This window comes from Hippichthys cyanospilos, chromosome 9 (genome assembly GCF_059441005.1).
Source record: "Hippichthys cyanospilos isolate Australia breed blue-spotted pipefish chromosome 9, RoL_Hcya_1.0, whole genome shotgun sequence".
NCBI classification, from domain to species: domain Eukaryota; kingdom Metazoa; phylum Chordata; class Actinopteri; order Syngnathiformes; family Syngnathidae; genus Hippichthys; species Hippichthys cyanospilos.
In genome coordinates, this window is record NC_142377.1 from 5,742,535 (window position 1) to 5,758,141 (window position 15,607).

The 15,607-nt window shown below is 40.1% G+C and overlaps 1 protein-coding gene across 1 annotated transcript in view; it reads right to left on the minus strand.

Moving 5' to 3' along the window:
- Positions 1-991: 991 nt before the first annotated feature.
- Positions 992-15,607, minus strand: part of LOC148418624 (metabotropic glutamate receptor 4-like) — a 207,992-nt gene continuing 193,376 nt past the window's right edge. The window contains exons 10-11 of the mRNA XM_088423271.1: positions 4,923-5,169; positions 992-2,412 (exon numbers count right to left, since the gene is read on the minus strand). Of these exons, the coding sequence (XP_088279397.1) occupies positions 2,363-2,412; positions 4,923-5,169 (297 nt within the window). The 3' untranslated portion in view covers positions 992-2,362. The remainder of the gene's footprint in view (positions 2,413-4,922; positions 5,170-15,607) is intronic.

The following is a 15,607-nucleotide window of genomic DNA, read 5'->3' on the forward strand; positions in this document are numbered from 1 at the left end:
AAAGGTTCCTATTTTTCCAGTTTTTTGAAAGGGTATCTAAATTTTTAACTGAATGTCCCGCATGTCTTGTGATCAGTTATTTATCCCACAAATCTCCCAATTTGACTCTCCTATATTTCTCCTCCTCCTTCACCTCACAGAGCAAATCTCATAATTTTGTCATCACCCAATCTTGGTCGGTTTGTACCTACTGGTGCAACAGTATATCCAACTATTTACCGTATTTTCCGCACTATATTGCACACCTAAAAGCCTTAATTTTTTTAAAAAAAAGCTGATGGTGCGCCTTATAATCAGGTGTGCTTTATATATGGATCAATATTGAGATTGGGATCCGTAGATGGGGAATGAAGTGATAAAGTAAGCTTTACCTGTTTCTTTTGTGTGTTGAGTTGAACAAGGTTAGTCATTTTGACATTGAGTTATAACGCTATTGAGAGTTTAGAGTTATTATTGTTATTAGTTTGAGTATTATTATATTGTGATTGAAAACGTTTTAAAATATGTCATTAATTGAGGGTGAGCCTTATAATCCGGTGCACCTTATAGTGCGGAAAATACGGTACATATGATCACTATATATATATATATATATATATATATATATATATATATATATATATATATATATATATATATATATATATATATATATATATATATATATATATATATATATATTCCCCAGTTTTTGTGGGTTTTGGGTTTTGTGTTCTGGACACCTGAAATAGTTACATCATTTCTTTTAACCTTAGTGTAAACGACATCTGTATTCGGTCTGTATTGTTCAAAAACAACGAAAACACAAGCTGTTCAAGTTTAGAGTAATATTTACCATTTTTTTCCAAACCATGAAATGGCTCCTTCAAGCCAATATTTCTGGTTTTTGTGCATCCTATTATGAAAGACGTCCCCGCAGAAGCTTTGGTCTGACTTGGGAAATTTAACACCAAATGAATCACATGACATATGACACAAAGAAATGACCCAACAGAGTTCCAAAACATTTTAATAGAAATAAAATTTGGTATAAAAAAAATAAACATGCTTCACACACTTATGTATTTTTTTTTTTTTTTTTACAAATACATAATCGGACAAGCCAGGCACTATATTTTTTATACACGTTTTTTGTTTTATATGTTGTGGGAACAGAAAGCACACTTCACCATTCTATTTAATCACATTGAATTTAGTCCTCTGAAACAAACGCTGTGAAGCGAGCGAGGCCTGGTTAAGCAACACATAAATGACGACCCCGCCACCCACCACCACCACCACCACACGCATGTGACAGCTCCCCCAAAGACACCTGACGGCTTTTACACCTCATAATTAATCTTTTCTTTGATAACTTCAGTAAATGCTTTTTTCTTCTATAGGTAGATATACATCTAAAAAAAAAAATCCTTCCTTTTCCCCTTTTATCACCAGAGTGCCCGTAGAGGACATGGAGCCTTTTGTAATGAATTTTCTAAGTATGCTTTCCCATTAGGGATATATGGATATCACCTTCAGGGGCGTATGGCGGGCTGCTCTCAAGGGCATACTTCATCTTAATTCCACCTCTTAATGGATCTGTACAGCGAGGCTTTTTTACCCTCTGAGGGGAAATGGCTGTTGGCAGTGATGGTGGCGGGTGGGAAGGCTAAACCCCTTTTGGAAAAAATCGGTCCTGCTGAATAAAGCACGCACAAGGAGGGTAAGATGGCAGTGGGAACCTCTTGGAGGGTGATGGCTGCTTGATACGTACAGAAAAAGTCACTCATGAGACCATTTTGAACGAACCCCCAAACGAGTGTAACAACTGAGTTTAAATGCATTCCAAATATACAGCTACAACACAACACATGATGTTCAAACTATCATGCACGACACACTTGTTTCAATAGAACTCAGCAAATTTATGGGGGAAATCTCAATGCAGATTTGGTGCATGGATGACTTAGACTGGAATAAACACAGCAGGAATCCCGCCACATTTTTTGCCTCTTTGATGTCGACTATCCAATGTTGGAAGATCCCGACGCCACTCGGCAGACGACACTGACAAGACCAGAATACATTTTTGGCGTTTGAGTTCACTGTCAGTCACTCACTACTCAGACAATCAAAGTTTCAACTTCCATCTTTCAGTCTTCAGGTGGCTTTCATGCAGTATTTTGATGTATTTCTTTGTTTTATTTATTTTACAACACAAGATGATACCTCACAACTGTTCTGCTCACACAAGCGCCTCTCTGCAGTCCCCGTGTTTGGAAAAAACACACTCCTGTGATTTCCATCCATGTGAAAATGACACTCCTGACAAGCTGACCAAGGGGAAATCCTGAATTTGAAAAATGGTGGTTTGAGGTGTCCATTAGATGGCGTGGTTGCTGTAGCTGATATACGTCTGCTTTGTGGAAAAACCTGGAAAAGAGGAAGGAGACATAAAACTGCTGTTTTCCTGATTTTCCGGCCAATCATTGCAAGAGAAACTATGTTTCCTGCCACATATGCTTTAAGCTAACTACAAACAAACCAGTTTTAATGTTTTACAGTGGCATTGCAGCTCTCACAGCTCATCCAGATCAAGGATAATTCTGGAGACAACTGATATCCGGGCCTTTGCTGGTTTTGATTGGAAGGGAGGAGGTGGAGGATGTCCAAATTTCTTCCTATTGTTAGAATTCATGTACTGTATGTATTTGTCCATCATTTTCTTTCATGTTGCAATTACAGAGTCCGTAGGGCAACCAAACTTGATGTTGGCAACACACACAAGACACACACACACATAAGGATTTCCAGTAATAAATATTGAACAGGTCTAACATTCACGATTGCTGGCTTTTACCATTTCCAGAAAACGTGGAGGAAAAATCAGCCGCAGCCAACTACAACCACGGGATAATTGGTCTGAATCATCCTGTAGAGACATCCAATAATCGGATCTCTACTGGCTTTGATTGCAGGGGACTGAAAATGCTCTAATTTGGCCTGATTTTTGGTCTATGTGTTTATCCCGCTTTACTCACACAGAATGGTTAAGTCCTTATATCCCCTCAATCCCCCCCCAGTCCTTTAGAGGTTCGCCCTCAGCTCCCTTGACGGTGTCTGCCGATCCGCTGAGGTGGCACCGATAAATTCCGACGCTGCACACATTTGCAGCTACAGTACTTGGCAAGAGTCAGATCGCACAGGCAAGAATTTTTTCAAATTTATCAAGTTGTAAATCCACCCTGCCGATGACAATGATGAATGGAGCTTATTCAAATAGCTGTGCGCCGCGCAGCCTCCCGCAACAACAATTCCATTGGGATAAATTGCTTTTGACGATCAGTTGGCCAAGCAAGGCTTCACGCCGCCTATTTGAGCAAAAGGCCCAGTTACTAATCAAATCGGAGCAAATGTGTCACTTCTTTGACATGTGACCATTGATGATTGAGTTGGGCCGGTGAAGGTGAACTATTGTGAGGTAAGTTGCAAAAGGGACAATCGGCAGCCATTTTGTAGAAATTTCTCAGAAACATGCAAGAAGTATTTGAGAAGAAGTATTCTCCTCGACAGTTCCTGTAAACAAGAGGATAACAACAAATATCAAAGTACCATATTTTTTGGTCTATAATGCACTCTTTAAATTTGTAAATTTTCTCAAGAATCAACAGTTGCAAATTATAATCAGGTGCACCTCTTGTGGATATTTAAATTGACCAATATTTGTCCTTTTTTCTGTACTGTTTTTTTTTTCCCTTAACGTCAGTAGCAGGCTTTAAAAAACAATCATGTCCATCAAGAATGCCCTTTATGATCTACTGCACTTCATATTCAGAAAAATATGTCATATACCATTCAACCATTTTGCTAAATTTGGCACATCGCTTTTGCGAACCAAGATGCATGAACGGACTGATGTGTATTTCTAAAAGAAACTTGACAGTCAAATGGAAACTCGAACCTAAAGTAGCAAACAAAATGAAATGGTCGAGGAGATGTGTTAGGAAATGACAACTGTGTTATACTGTCATTGTAAGGCATTTTTTGACCAGATTTCCGAAACCAAAGACGTTCCTCAAAATTTAATCTGACACACACCCACGCACAAAAAAAAAAATCTTCATTTTTCTGCAAGTTATCATCAAATATCCAACAATATTTGCTTGTTATACAAAAATCCAAGGAGTTATTTGAAACAGACTTGGCATTTTGACAGACAGTCATTTTGGGGAAAATTTCTCCCATTGCAGTTTGCTATTCATGAATTCACTTTCACATTTTGCCCTTGCCAAACCTATCTTTTGCTTTTAGTTGAAAAACGTACTTATTTGTGCATTTTTCTGCTCAAAGCACTACCTAGTAGGAAAGTAGTAATTGGTGAATAAGTAGATTTGAAGTGAAAGACCGGATGAGAGCAATGGGGTTTCTACGTTGGGGAGGACCTGATTAGCCTGGATTGTTAATTGAAATTGAGAGTTCTTGCTGCATGTGCGTATGTGGCTTTGATGCAGTTCATCAAAATGTCATCGTCTTTAAGCTGTGTACTTAAAGATTTAGGAGGAACTTGAGATGGCAAAATGTCTACGGTTGATTATTATTGAATTACGACTACAGGTATTCAAAAATAATTTCAAGAAGTATTCATGATTTTTTTTTTCACTAGTTGTAGTAGTTGTTGGTCCTTATCCCCCACAAATGGCGGAGCTTTGCTGTAACAAGATTATGTGTGTTTGGAATCAAATATAGAACATGGTGGGTGTTAACAATCATAATCCGTCCTTGCAATGACTTGAAAACAATACCCAAAGCAGGCTGAATTAACAATAGTGGCAGTTAAGCGGAGTCGCTCAAGTATTAAATAACTCCCTTCCTTCCAATTTGCGCATCAATTTGATTCACATTGTGAAGGACAAAACAAGGAAAGAATCCATTTAAGCACTCACTCTGTGTTTCCAGGCTTTCGCACAGCTCCGTCTTGGCCTCTCCGTTGGGCCTGAGTCCGGCCTTGGGGTTGAACTTATTGGACATGGTGGCGGCGGTGACCACGGCCTTGAGGCTGCGCGTTCTCTTGGGCACATTCTGCTCGGGGTGGAAGAGAACCACGTAGACCTTGGGCATGTAGAGCAGGCCCAGGGACACGGAGGCGCTCAGGCTCACAGAGATGGTCAGCGTGGTGGTTTGGATGTACATCTGCAGGAAATAAACAAACGGACATTAACCCTTTTTGGCTTGCATGTTGGGAATTTTTCCGGGGGCCAAGTGGCCCGCACGCTGCATGTGACAGCTGCTGTGTTGGATTCTCATTAGTGCGTCCAATGACCCGTTAGCCGGCCAAGCTGTTTTGGAGTGGTTTTGGCCACGATGGATAGACAAAGACAAACCGGCCAGCACTCCCCCATTTGTATCAGTTCTATACAAATACATGTCAGTTAGCTCAAGCTGTGGCTCCAGCGGCAAAAAGACAAACAGTGAAATCAAAATATCGCTGCACTGCAAAAGCCTGCACAGTGGCGTAGCGGTTGCATGTCTGCCTCACATTGGAGAGGCCTTGGGTTCAGGTGTTAAATTGTCCGTGGGTTTGAAACCGAATTGTTTTTTTGTGTATACGTGGCCTGCAATTGACGGGCGCCAGTCAGTTTTATCACGACTGTACGATTGTGATTTGAAATTGTCATAAAGTTTCATTTTGAATGATACTTTGGATTCAGAAATATTCACTGTTTTACTTTTTCTGCTAAAATGTATTCATCATTTTAAAAACTATGACGTGTGCCTATAGTGACAGCCTTGGAGCAATACTTTGTGAATGCATCTTTACTACAGACTACAGCCTCAAGTTTCACCCATTCCTCTGCCTTTTTGCAGCATCTCAAGCTCAACCGGCTTGCATGAAGACTGTGGATTCACAGCCCTTCTCAGATATTTCACATTCAATAAGATTCAAGTCTGAACTCTGGTGGGGCCAGTCGAGGACATTCACAGCTGTTCTAAAATAACTCCTTTGAAATACAAGATTTCTTTTTAATACATTGAAAAAATTGCCAAATCTCCCTTTTTAATGTTGTTGTCTGTTAGTTTGTTGTTGTGTAAGAAAAAAAATGCTTTGTGCGTAAACCTGTGACATAATTAAAAAAAAATTCATGTTCGTAAACCTGTGACATAATTAAAAATGAACAAAGTGCGATCCGTGAATACTTTCTGCACGTACGATGTAAAGGATGAAAACATCTAGAAGTCCTTATAATACACTACTACGGTATGCCCATTGGAGTCCACTTGTAGATACTTGCATGTATCATATATGCTTTGTACCATAATGTGTAAATATTTGATCATATTTTGCCTTTAAAGTGAGCGTCTCTCCTCATTTTCACCCCCTGCTGACAGACCACCCCCCCATCTCCCACCCACGAACCTCATCATCAAAGCCGCGTAACATTTAAACCCCCACATGTCCATGGCTTTAATGATTTCTTATTATGAGCCAGTCTTGTGGCCGAGTGGCCACGCGTCTCCGCCGTAGCATGTGTGAACGGTGGCCCGGTGGAGAAGTGGAGCGTGGCCGTATGGACGGCGGAGAAGCAGCTGCGGTGTTCCCTTGACAGATGTGCACGGGGATGGCTGTGGACCTCTTTACTGGTGCCTTAGGGACTCCCTGTTGAACTCAAGCTGTTAGTCCCATAAACAGGGACAGTCATCAACTTTAAAGCTAGTAGAAAGAGTCACTGTTTATTGCAGTAAAGGCGACGAAACCCTTATTTGTGTTCCAAACATTTATGTTGCATCTTGAGAGAGACCAAGCCATGGAAAAATGACACCTATATTAATAATTATAATGCATATTTTATATAATGAGAGTGGAGCAATGTTTCAAGCATTCACTATGAAATGCACCCATTCTTGGCTGCTTTGAATTTGAATTTCACATGGAAACCAGCATTAGCATTAATAATGGGCACACGGCTAATACCAACACTCGAATTGATTCTTCATGCATCACTCATTATCGGTTTGGCAAAAGTGGCAGCTGTCATTTATCAACTCAATTATCTCATTTACCAGTAGTAGCTGGCACTCGGTTTATTAAACTAATCATCCGTTGTCACGTTGGCTGTGGATTTTGACCAAGGTTGATTTGAACCATATTGACCAAGGTTGATTTGAACAATATCTGACAAGTCGGCTGCTTATTTTCCTGCTCCCAAAGATTCAGGGATTATTCCTGTTTTGTGTATGTGTGTTGGAGCAATGATTGTATTGATTAACAATATCAATTTATTTTGATCACACACTGTACATAATGGTTTATCATGGGCTTCTTAGTGTTACGCCACATTCTAGCCCGCAGACTTCCTTGTAAACACAATTAATTATGTACACGCACATTTGCATATAGAGCTAGTGAGTGAAACTTAATTGCAAGTGGTAGGACATGGACGTGCATGCTGAAATGACTGTCTACTTTGCAAAGTAGTATCTTTGCAAATCATCTATTGTAATCGAAAGTAAATGTGAACACCATCTTTCTGTCGGATTAACTCAACAAGCATCGAAATTAGCGTTAAAGAAGGTTAGCATTTGATATATTATCACAGGAAATAGTACCAGAAAACAGGGCAAGCTATAAAACCTATATCAATCTCCCATAGTGTATTTTTTTTTGTACTCATGCTGCTGTCTTGCATTGTTAGCAAACCACCTATATAATGTTAGCGTTTGATTCATTTTCATCAGTAATAGCGGCTGTATAATTTTAAAATGTAAAACCTCATCACCTGGCCCCATCACTTGTTCTATTCAGGTTGCTATGTAACTATATATTAGCATACAAACTAATTGCATCTTGGCATTTGACCATTTCATATTAAAAATAACACTGAAATACAGGACACGTTGTAGAAGTCTTAACAACCTGCCTTCATGCTTCCTCTTCTATGCTATCTCGCTTATGCTAGCATACAGACTGTTAGCATATTTGCGGTTATAATTCTTATAAGAAACACTTCCAGAATACAGGCAAAGCTGTATAAACTTTACCAATCCACCTCAGCACTTGTTTTGCCCATTCTCATATCAGTAAAAAATGGTGTGTTTCTTATTTTCTATATTCATTCAATCTCAGTAAATTCAACCGCATTAGAGTTTTCAATGACAGCATGCAATCTTCGGCATGCAAATGCAAATTCTACTTAAACTGCATGATTGAGTTTGCATCTGTAGTATTTTAGGATTTCCCCAAATGTCAGCAATGTATGCCTTTTTCTCCTTGGCAATAGATCAGGGCGCATTAGTAACAAATGCATGTATATTTTTCTTCGGATAACAAACTCCATGCAGCAAATCACAACTCAAATGATGGGAAAAGTAAACAGCAGGAGGTCAATCCCCTGCTTGTGTGAAATTTTCTCATTAGCGTCCTCAGAACGCGGTAGCACATCGCGAACAACAAATAAAGCCTGCTAATGTGAGCTTAATTTGAGTGTTGAAGATTGTAAACAGATGCTATTTTAACCAACCACCCAAGAGAATATCTCAAAATCATAAGATGACTTTCAAACCCGTCCCACCGCGTTGTTTCTCAGCATGCTGCAGAGCACAAGGGGGGTTGCTACGTTGATCATCCTCCACAGAAGCGCTCTTATTATTAAGCTAATAAACAAATAGAAGCCTCAGGGGACTCCATAATAGAGCTTGCATACTGTCGTTTGTAAAGATCACAGTCCTTTAGCCTTGATTAGTTTAACGGCCCGTTCACCCTTGACTGGCACGCTCATGGGGGCTTGTCAGCCCGAAGCCCCAGATGTGGTAAAGGGGTGGGGGTTAGTCCTGTGCTGGGGGGCTAATGAGCGCAACAACTGCTCTAAAAAAAAAAAAAAAACTCAAGATGCCGCTCTGCTCTCCGTGCTTGCCCACATCAATCTTCATTAAACCAGGCCGCTGGGACTTTACTGCGAATAATCCCACGTATGGCAGCGTGGAAAATATTCAAAGCGAGGGACGGTTGTGCTGGCGCCAGGTGCGCGGAACACAGGAACGTTGGAACATCTGGAGCGCTGGAAAGTTTCGTCCGAACTTTGGCTGGGTCTTTTCCTTGAATGTCTGCTATGATAACATTAACTGGTAGTTTAGATATTTTATTGCCAGAGGATACCAGAAAGATCAACACGGAGGCTTTTTCAGCCACACAGATGTGAAGTGTCAAACGTGAATGAAAAAATCCCCTTCATGTTCATGCGCTGTCTTCATGTACGCCCACATAAAGAGTGTGGCATAATATCAACAAATGTCAGCAAGCGTACCAGACTTGGTCTTAACAAGATTTTAACTGGTGTAAGTTTTCTAAAGAGTGATACAAGTAACTACAAAGCCTTGGCAAGTGAAAAGATCACAGCAATGAAAAAGTCTAGTTCAAGTCACCTATCTAATTACAATATACAGTGGGGTAAATAGGGCATTAGGCAACTTTGGCCTAGTCCTCTGCACAGAGATCTTCTCCAGAGCTGTAACGTTTGTGGGCTGTCGCTTGGCAACACGGTGTTTCAACTTCGTTCACAGGTTTTGATTGGGTTGTGGTCTGGAGAATGGGTATGCCACTCCAGAATCTTGATATTTTTTTACAGAGCCACTCCTCGGTTTTCCTGGTTAGTGTTTATACGCTAGAAGACATACACTATTAATCTTCGATTGTCTGACTTTGCGAAGGGGGGAACAAAAATAAAAGTAAACGGGCAAGCAAATTTGTGAGTGCTGAAGCAAATTTGAGAGGTTACAACAGTTGTATTTAGTATTCATTTACCATCATGGTTCCTTTGCATTTGTATAACAGATTGCATTCAATTAGATTTCAGTAATATAATCTACAAAATGTATTTGACTGTTCTTAACGGAACAATGTGTAAGATTTAGACCCATTTTCTTGGAGGTGCTGCATTTACCATGGCTACAACAGACATGGCAGCCTGAGGAGCAGTGCCCCCCTGCATGTAATATAATTTAATGATAACTCACCTACGATTAGTACATTTTCCCTTTATTACCTTGTTTTGTCACATTCATGTCAACTAGTTGCTGTTCACATCAGCATAGCTAGAAATTCAATTTCAATACCAATCTATTTCATGCTGCTGAATAATGGAGCAAGCTTTTTTCATCTCATCTACATAGTACTTATTCAAATAGTCTCACAATTCATATCTGCTTATCGTCTGTCCATCTATCATCTTGACCGTGTATCCTTACAGGTGTCACAAGGGCATACTGGAGCCTATCCCAGCTGTCTTTAGGCAGTTAAACGCCTGCTTATATTATTTATTAAACTCAAAAGATGCTGATGCTGCCTTTTTGTTCATCCAAATGCAGTAGAAGCTTTCATGCAAAGTTGTCATCCACTTCGGCAAATTCAATCATTTTTACACTTCATTAATAGGCCACGGTACAATGAGGCTGATTATGCTTGCTGCCCTGTTGTTTTGAATGCCATTTCTACACAATAATTAATATACGTTTATCATTCACCCCTGAAAAATGATGCAGACTGTGCTTGCTGATTTTGATCTTCATATAGAAAATTATTTATTCATTCATGTCCAGTTCCATTCATGCCCCACAACCTTTAATTTTGCCATAGTCGACTTCGAAAATGAAACCAGCAACACTGGCTTGCTACGTCAGCCCATTGATGGCAATGGCAGAACCTCTTTGTGTGGTCTGATTGCATTCGAGCCCTTTGTACTCGGGTCTTCTATCCCGAGCTTTTGTTCCGTGGCTCCTCCTTGTGCGTCAACCACCGATTTACACCATCGCTCTCCAGGTAAGCAGACGTCGTGGAAGCTACAGCTTACGACCGGGACCAGATGTCCCGCCTTGAATAATGGAGAACATCTCCCCGTGGCGTCCGGTTGGACGTACTCTCAAGTGAAGTGCGCGGTTGTGGCAGAGGGAAGTGGAGCGTTTAATTGCTCTGCGAGATGTGTCAATGTGTGTGCTGCTTTACAGGGCCTGTCATGCTTCACCGTTATGAGGAGTGTTTCCGCTTTGACACGAAGTAATTCCCCCCATATAATAGCCATCCTGTTTATGTCACTATAAAACACTTAAGACGTCCTTTAAATACCCTCGCTCATTTGTCACTAAACACAAAAACTGTCAAACACACTATCCTTTTGCATATACAACATTAAGTTCCACAGTTGTTTCAAGAGTGAGGCACTCTTGCCGAAAACGAGTGTTAAATGTTTCTACATTCTTTCACGGTGAGTTTTTGGAAATGCAAAGACAGTATATGGGGTCGTTGCTTTTTATGATATTGACATGCCATTAAGAAAACATAACAGTAACAATGTGCAAGTGTGCTGCATGATTTGCATGGAAAATAGTAGCACCATCTGGTGGCTGGATAAAAAAAAAAACACGCATGTGCCAGCTTGTTGTGCCCCCCCACCCCCTTTTTTTTTTAGTTCAAAATAAATTTTTGACAAGGAAGAGCAGCTTATCCACTGCCTCTGGCTTGAGGCATTCCCTGCTGTGCGTGACAATTCTGCTCCAGTCTTTTCCATTGTATATATTGTTGCTTAATCTTTAGTGATGTGCAACGTGACCGCTTCAGTGATCACTCTCTCATGCCTTGATTTGATCGTAGGTGCTTCCTTGTGTAAATTACTCCACAGTTAGCTGTTTATAAATTCTTGGTTGAAACAGTCTTGCTCCCCTCACAAAGCTTCACGATTTACATATTCAGGTGGGTGACTTTGTGTTAGTTGCTGAAATAAGTTAATTGTGCTGCTGCATGTTTGTTGCTTCAAACCAATGTAGCAGTGGTACTTGCTCCACGTCTGTTGCCGTCAAGCCAAACGACTTCCAAACAACTGATGATAAAACTCCTGCCTTTTCAGAAACAGACAATTTGCTTTCTTTAGCTGAAGGCATGTTGTGCTAGCCTTCTGTTTGGCGTAGTGTGAATGAAACGAGAGGAAGACATAAGCTACGGAATTTCATGAGGGCCAAAATGCTCCGCAGCATACTGGGGAGAAAATTATTGATTGTGTTATTTTTAAAATCATCCGTGACAAAAATAGAAACAAGTGGGAAAAAAAGGAACTTTTTTTTTTTCGCCAAATTTTTGTGCATGGTATTGACGCATTAAAGCTATGTGGAAGTAGCATATAGTTGCAAAATGATACATGTTTAATATTTGGGCATCTGGGCATCCCCAATATCTTCATGATGTTTTGCTGACACGTCATATTGTTATTTGTCAGTTTGTATAGTGTAATGCTCCGTTCACACCAAACGCGTAATAGGCCAAAAAACAGCACATTTTGAGTTGGAGTCAATGCAGTTTGCGCAACATGGCACAAAAGCGCGTTGGAGATGCGGACGTGTATGGAGCAACGCGACCGGGAAAGAGACACAAAATTCCGCTCATTTTGCCTGGTCGTGAGAAGTTAAAAATGTACATCCCAGAAAAGAAGTGAAAGTTCTGAACTTTGCTCTGATTTTGTGAAACATTGTAAACCGCTCAACAAGCCTCTTACAAAGTGAGAGCAGATTACCCTGCCAGGTTAGCGTTCACTGGAGCCCTACTCTGATAACTTGAGATAGAGGCAGAATACATCCCGGACAGGTCAAAATCAGTTTCCTCTTAAAAAAAGCAACATATTCTATTCATACATATGCATACATTCATCATGACACTTGGTGCGCATGATGTATTTTTAGCTAAAGACAATCCAACTGAAATTTGAGCAAAAGTACAGTCTAGACTTGGTCGACAGCCTCCTTTTTCCTCTGGGTATGCAACATTTTTATAGTGAATGCAGATCAATTATACATTTGTCACCCTTTAAAAAGGTTTTCCTAAAGAGATAAAGTAAAATTGTTAACTGTGTTTGTTTTAGGAGTTCTCACAGGGGCATCTCAGGATTTTATTTAATTTTTTTAAGGCAAATTAAGATCTTTAAGCATCTGTTGACATCACGGTAAATTACCATAAATTCCTTTGAGTTACAGAGGAAACAATGAATTCTTATTTATTTATTTAACTTGTAAAAATACACACAACCCCCAAAACTAATGGATGGTTAATCCGCCTGTGATAAATCTTCCGAAGCAAGGAAACGGATGGAATAAATTAAATAAAAGGTTGTGGTATTCACTTGGGGGAAACGCAGCTTTTTTACATTTCACTTTGCTTTTAGGCGTACAGCTATTTTTGATGAGTGCTAACATAAAGCCAGCCGGATAGGGTTCGAGACTTTACTTTTAGCGCATTAACCGCAGGTGGGTGTGCGGACAAGCTGTTATGCAGATTCACAGCAAGCGTATGAAAACAAGACATTGCGCTGCCGGTCACACGCTGCATTATTAATAGCATCTAGTCGACTGCAGGCATATGCAGATTTTCTGCACTGCTGTACATTATTGAAATTATTTTGGGCTGAGACCGGGAAGTGAAAAGACATACCCGCCACACACAGCGGGTCTTTTTTGGCTTTATGATGTTTTGGTTTGTAGAATTTTTAAGGGAAGGGGGCGAGGATTTATTTTACTGCATCTGGCAAATGCCATGCTGGTTCTCCTGATAGCGTCTGTGCCAGTGCAAGGCTTTTCCATCCCCAGCTGTCCTCTGGCGTTAGTGCAAAATGCCCACTCTTGTAGCCCGGCCAAAAAAAAAAAAACTCAAAACACCCCTTTCAATTGGATGACCACACTTCTATTGTACCTTCTTTGGCTTCATTCCCGGATGGTTTCCCCAGCCGCTGTCACTGTTGCATCCCTCTTGACCTGCAGCTCATCCAGAGCCCTCACTGAATCTGATCCGCGTTGAGGGTTCATGAGGTCAGAGGCATTGACTTGACTTGGGAATATCAGTGTGTACACAGAGCAGCTCTCTGATGCGCAGTTTCTTGTGTGTGAGGCCGAATGAGCTCGTAATACGATGACTTGGTGAGTTTTTAGTACGCTCACATCTAAATGATTTAACATGAATGTCTGTGTTGTTTTCCATGCTCGATTCAAAGTGGGTATCTTTTCTGCATTCACACTGTAGGTTCAAGTACTCAATTCAGATGCAATACTAGTTCTGTCTATAGCCATGCACATTTCAAGCGGCACATGGCCCAAATGGCAGTGTTCACACTGATGGAACACGGCACCAGCCACACGAGAACAGCACATATATAACGCCACAATACAGGGTGATGAGACCAATGGGGGTAAACAATAATATATAAATACCGCAACATTAAACGTCCCATACGCAGTTAACTTGACTTGGCCTGACTTCATTACTAAGTGTGTGCTTCACACTGCATTCAACATTTTATGGGTGTTTTTCATGTGTTGCAATGTTGCCTGTCCATGATCAAAATTCCAGTTGGGGTTCAAGAAAACACAGAAACATCAGAATTTTGCCACTTGAACTAAGAGGTGTAAATCCGTCCTGGCTGTAGCAGGTAGAACTAGTGATGAATCCCAAAATGAATTATATTCCCACATTTTTTCTAATTAAACATTTACTGCCTTATTCAAACAAAACAGTGGGGGGAAAGTGGAACAGCGGAACTAAAATGCGCACAAAAAAGCAGCAGAGCACAAGGCTCATAGGTAAAACGCTTTAACTCCTAACAACAATTATTATTAAGCGTCTAAGGTAACCAGTCCGAATTGAAGAAAACGTCTTATTTGTACTACGTTTTCTTGTCTGTCCGTTGACTTCTGTTAGCTACAGAAAATCTTTTAAAATGCAAACTGCTGCCAAAAAGTGGAACTCGTAATGTCTCTGTTGACAACAAATTAGCCCTGTTGTTACAGTATGCATGATAAAATGACTCACATTGGAAAATGAATACATTCGATATTTTGGGTAAAATTAAAGAAGCTGTAATGTCTAACGCCATGCACTGTTCAAATCCATATTATAGTTTGAATGTAAGTTTATTAATTTAACATTATGGGAATATGTTGCTGCAGTAAAAAGGGAGCTCTGACATGAGCCCCCTGTATGTTTTTATTTTTTTTAATTATACATACTGTACCTCCCAAACACTTAAGTTTGGGAGTCCAAAGTATGTTTGTTTCCAAGCAACTTTTCTATATATCCTTCATATACACAACTCAAGCCTTGGTTTCATATTTTTCTTTTTCATTCAAAATGAATTATTAATGTTGTCTCCAAATACACAAACATTTTCCAAAATGTAACACTGGGCTCCTACAGTTGTGTGGAAATAAATTTCATTAATGTACAGGTATTAAAAAGTACAGGGCGGCACAGTCGATGAGCATAACCCCCCACCCATTCAGAGTTCCGAGTTTGATTCCAGCTTGCTTCTGCCTTCCTGTGTGGAGTTTGCATGTTCTCCCTGTGCCCACGTGGTCTCTCTCTTCTTCTACTTTTTCTACTTCTTCTTATTATTATTAATATACTTATTATTTATTTATTTATTTTACCCAATTTGTTTTTTGTGATTCATTATTATACAGTGTTACAAGGTTATTTTCATGTTACGACCTGGAATATTGAGTATTTTCATCCCCGTTTATGACCTTTTCCCGGATTTGTGCCCAAATTAACTCATGACCCTTGGGGCTTGGCTGTATTTGTGTTGTTTTTTCTCCATCAACAGGC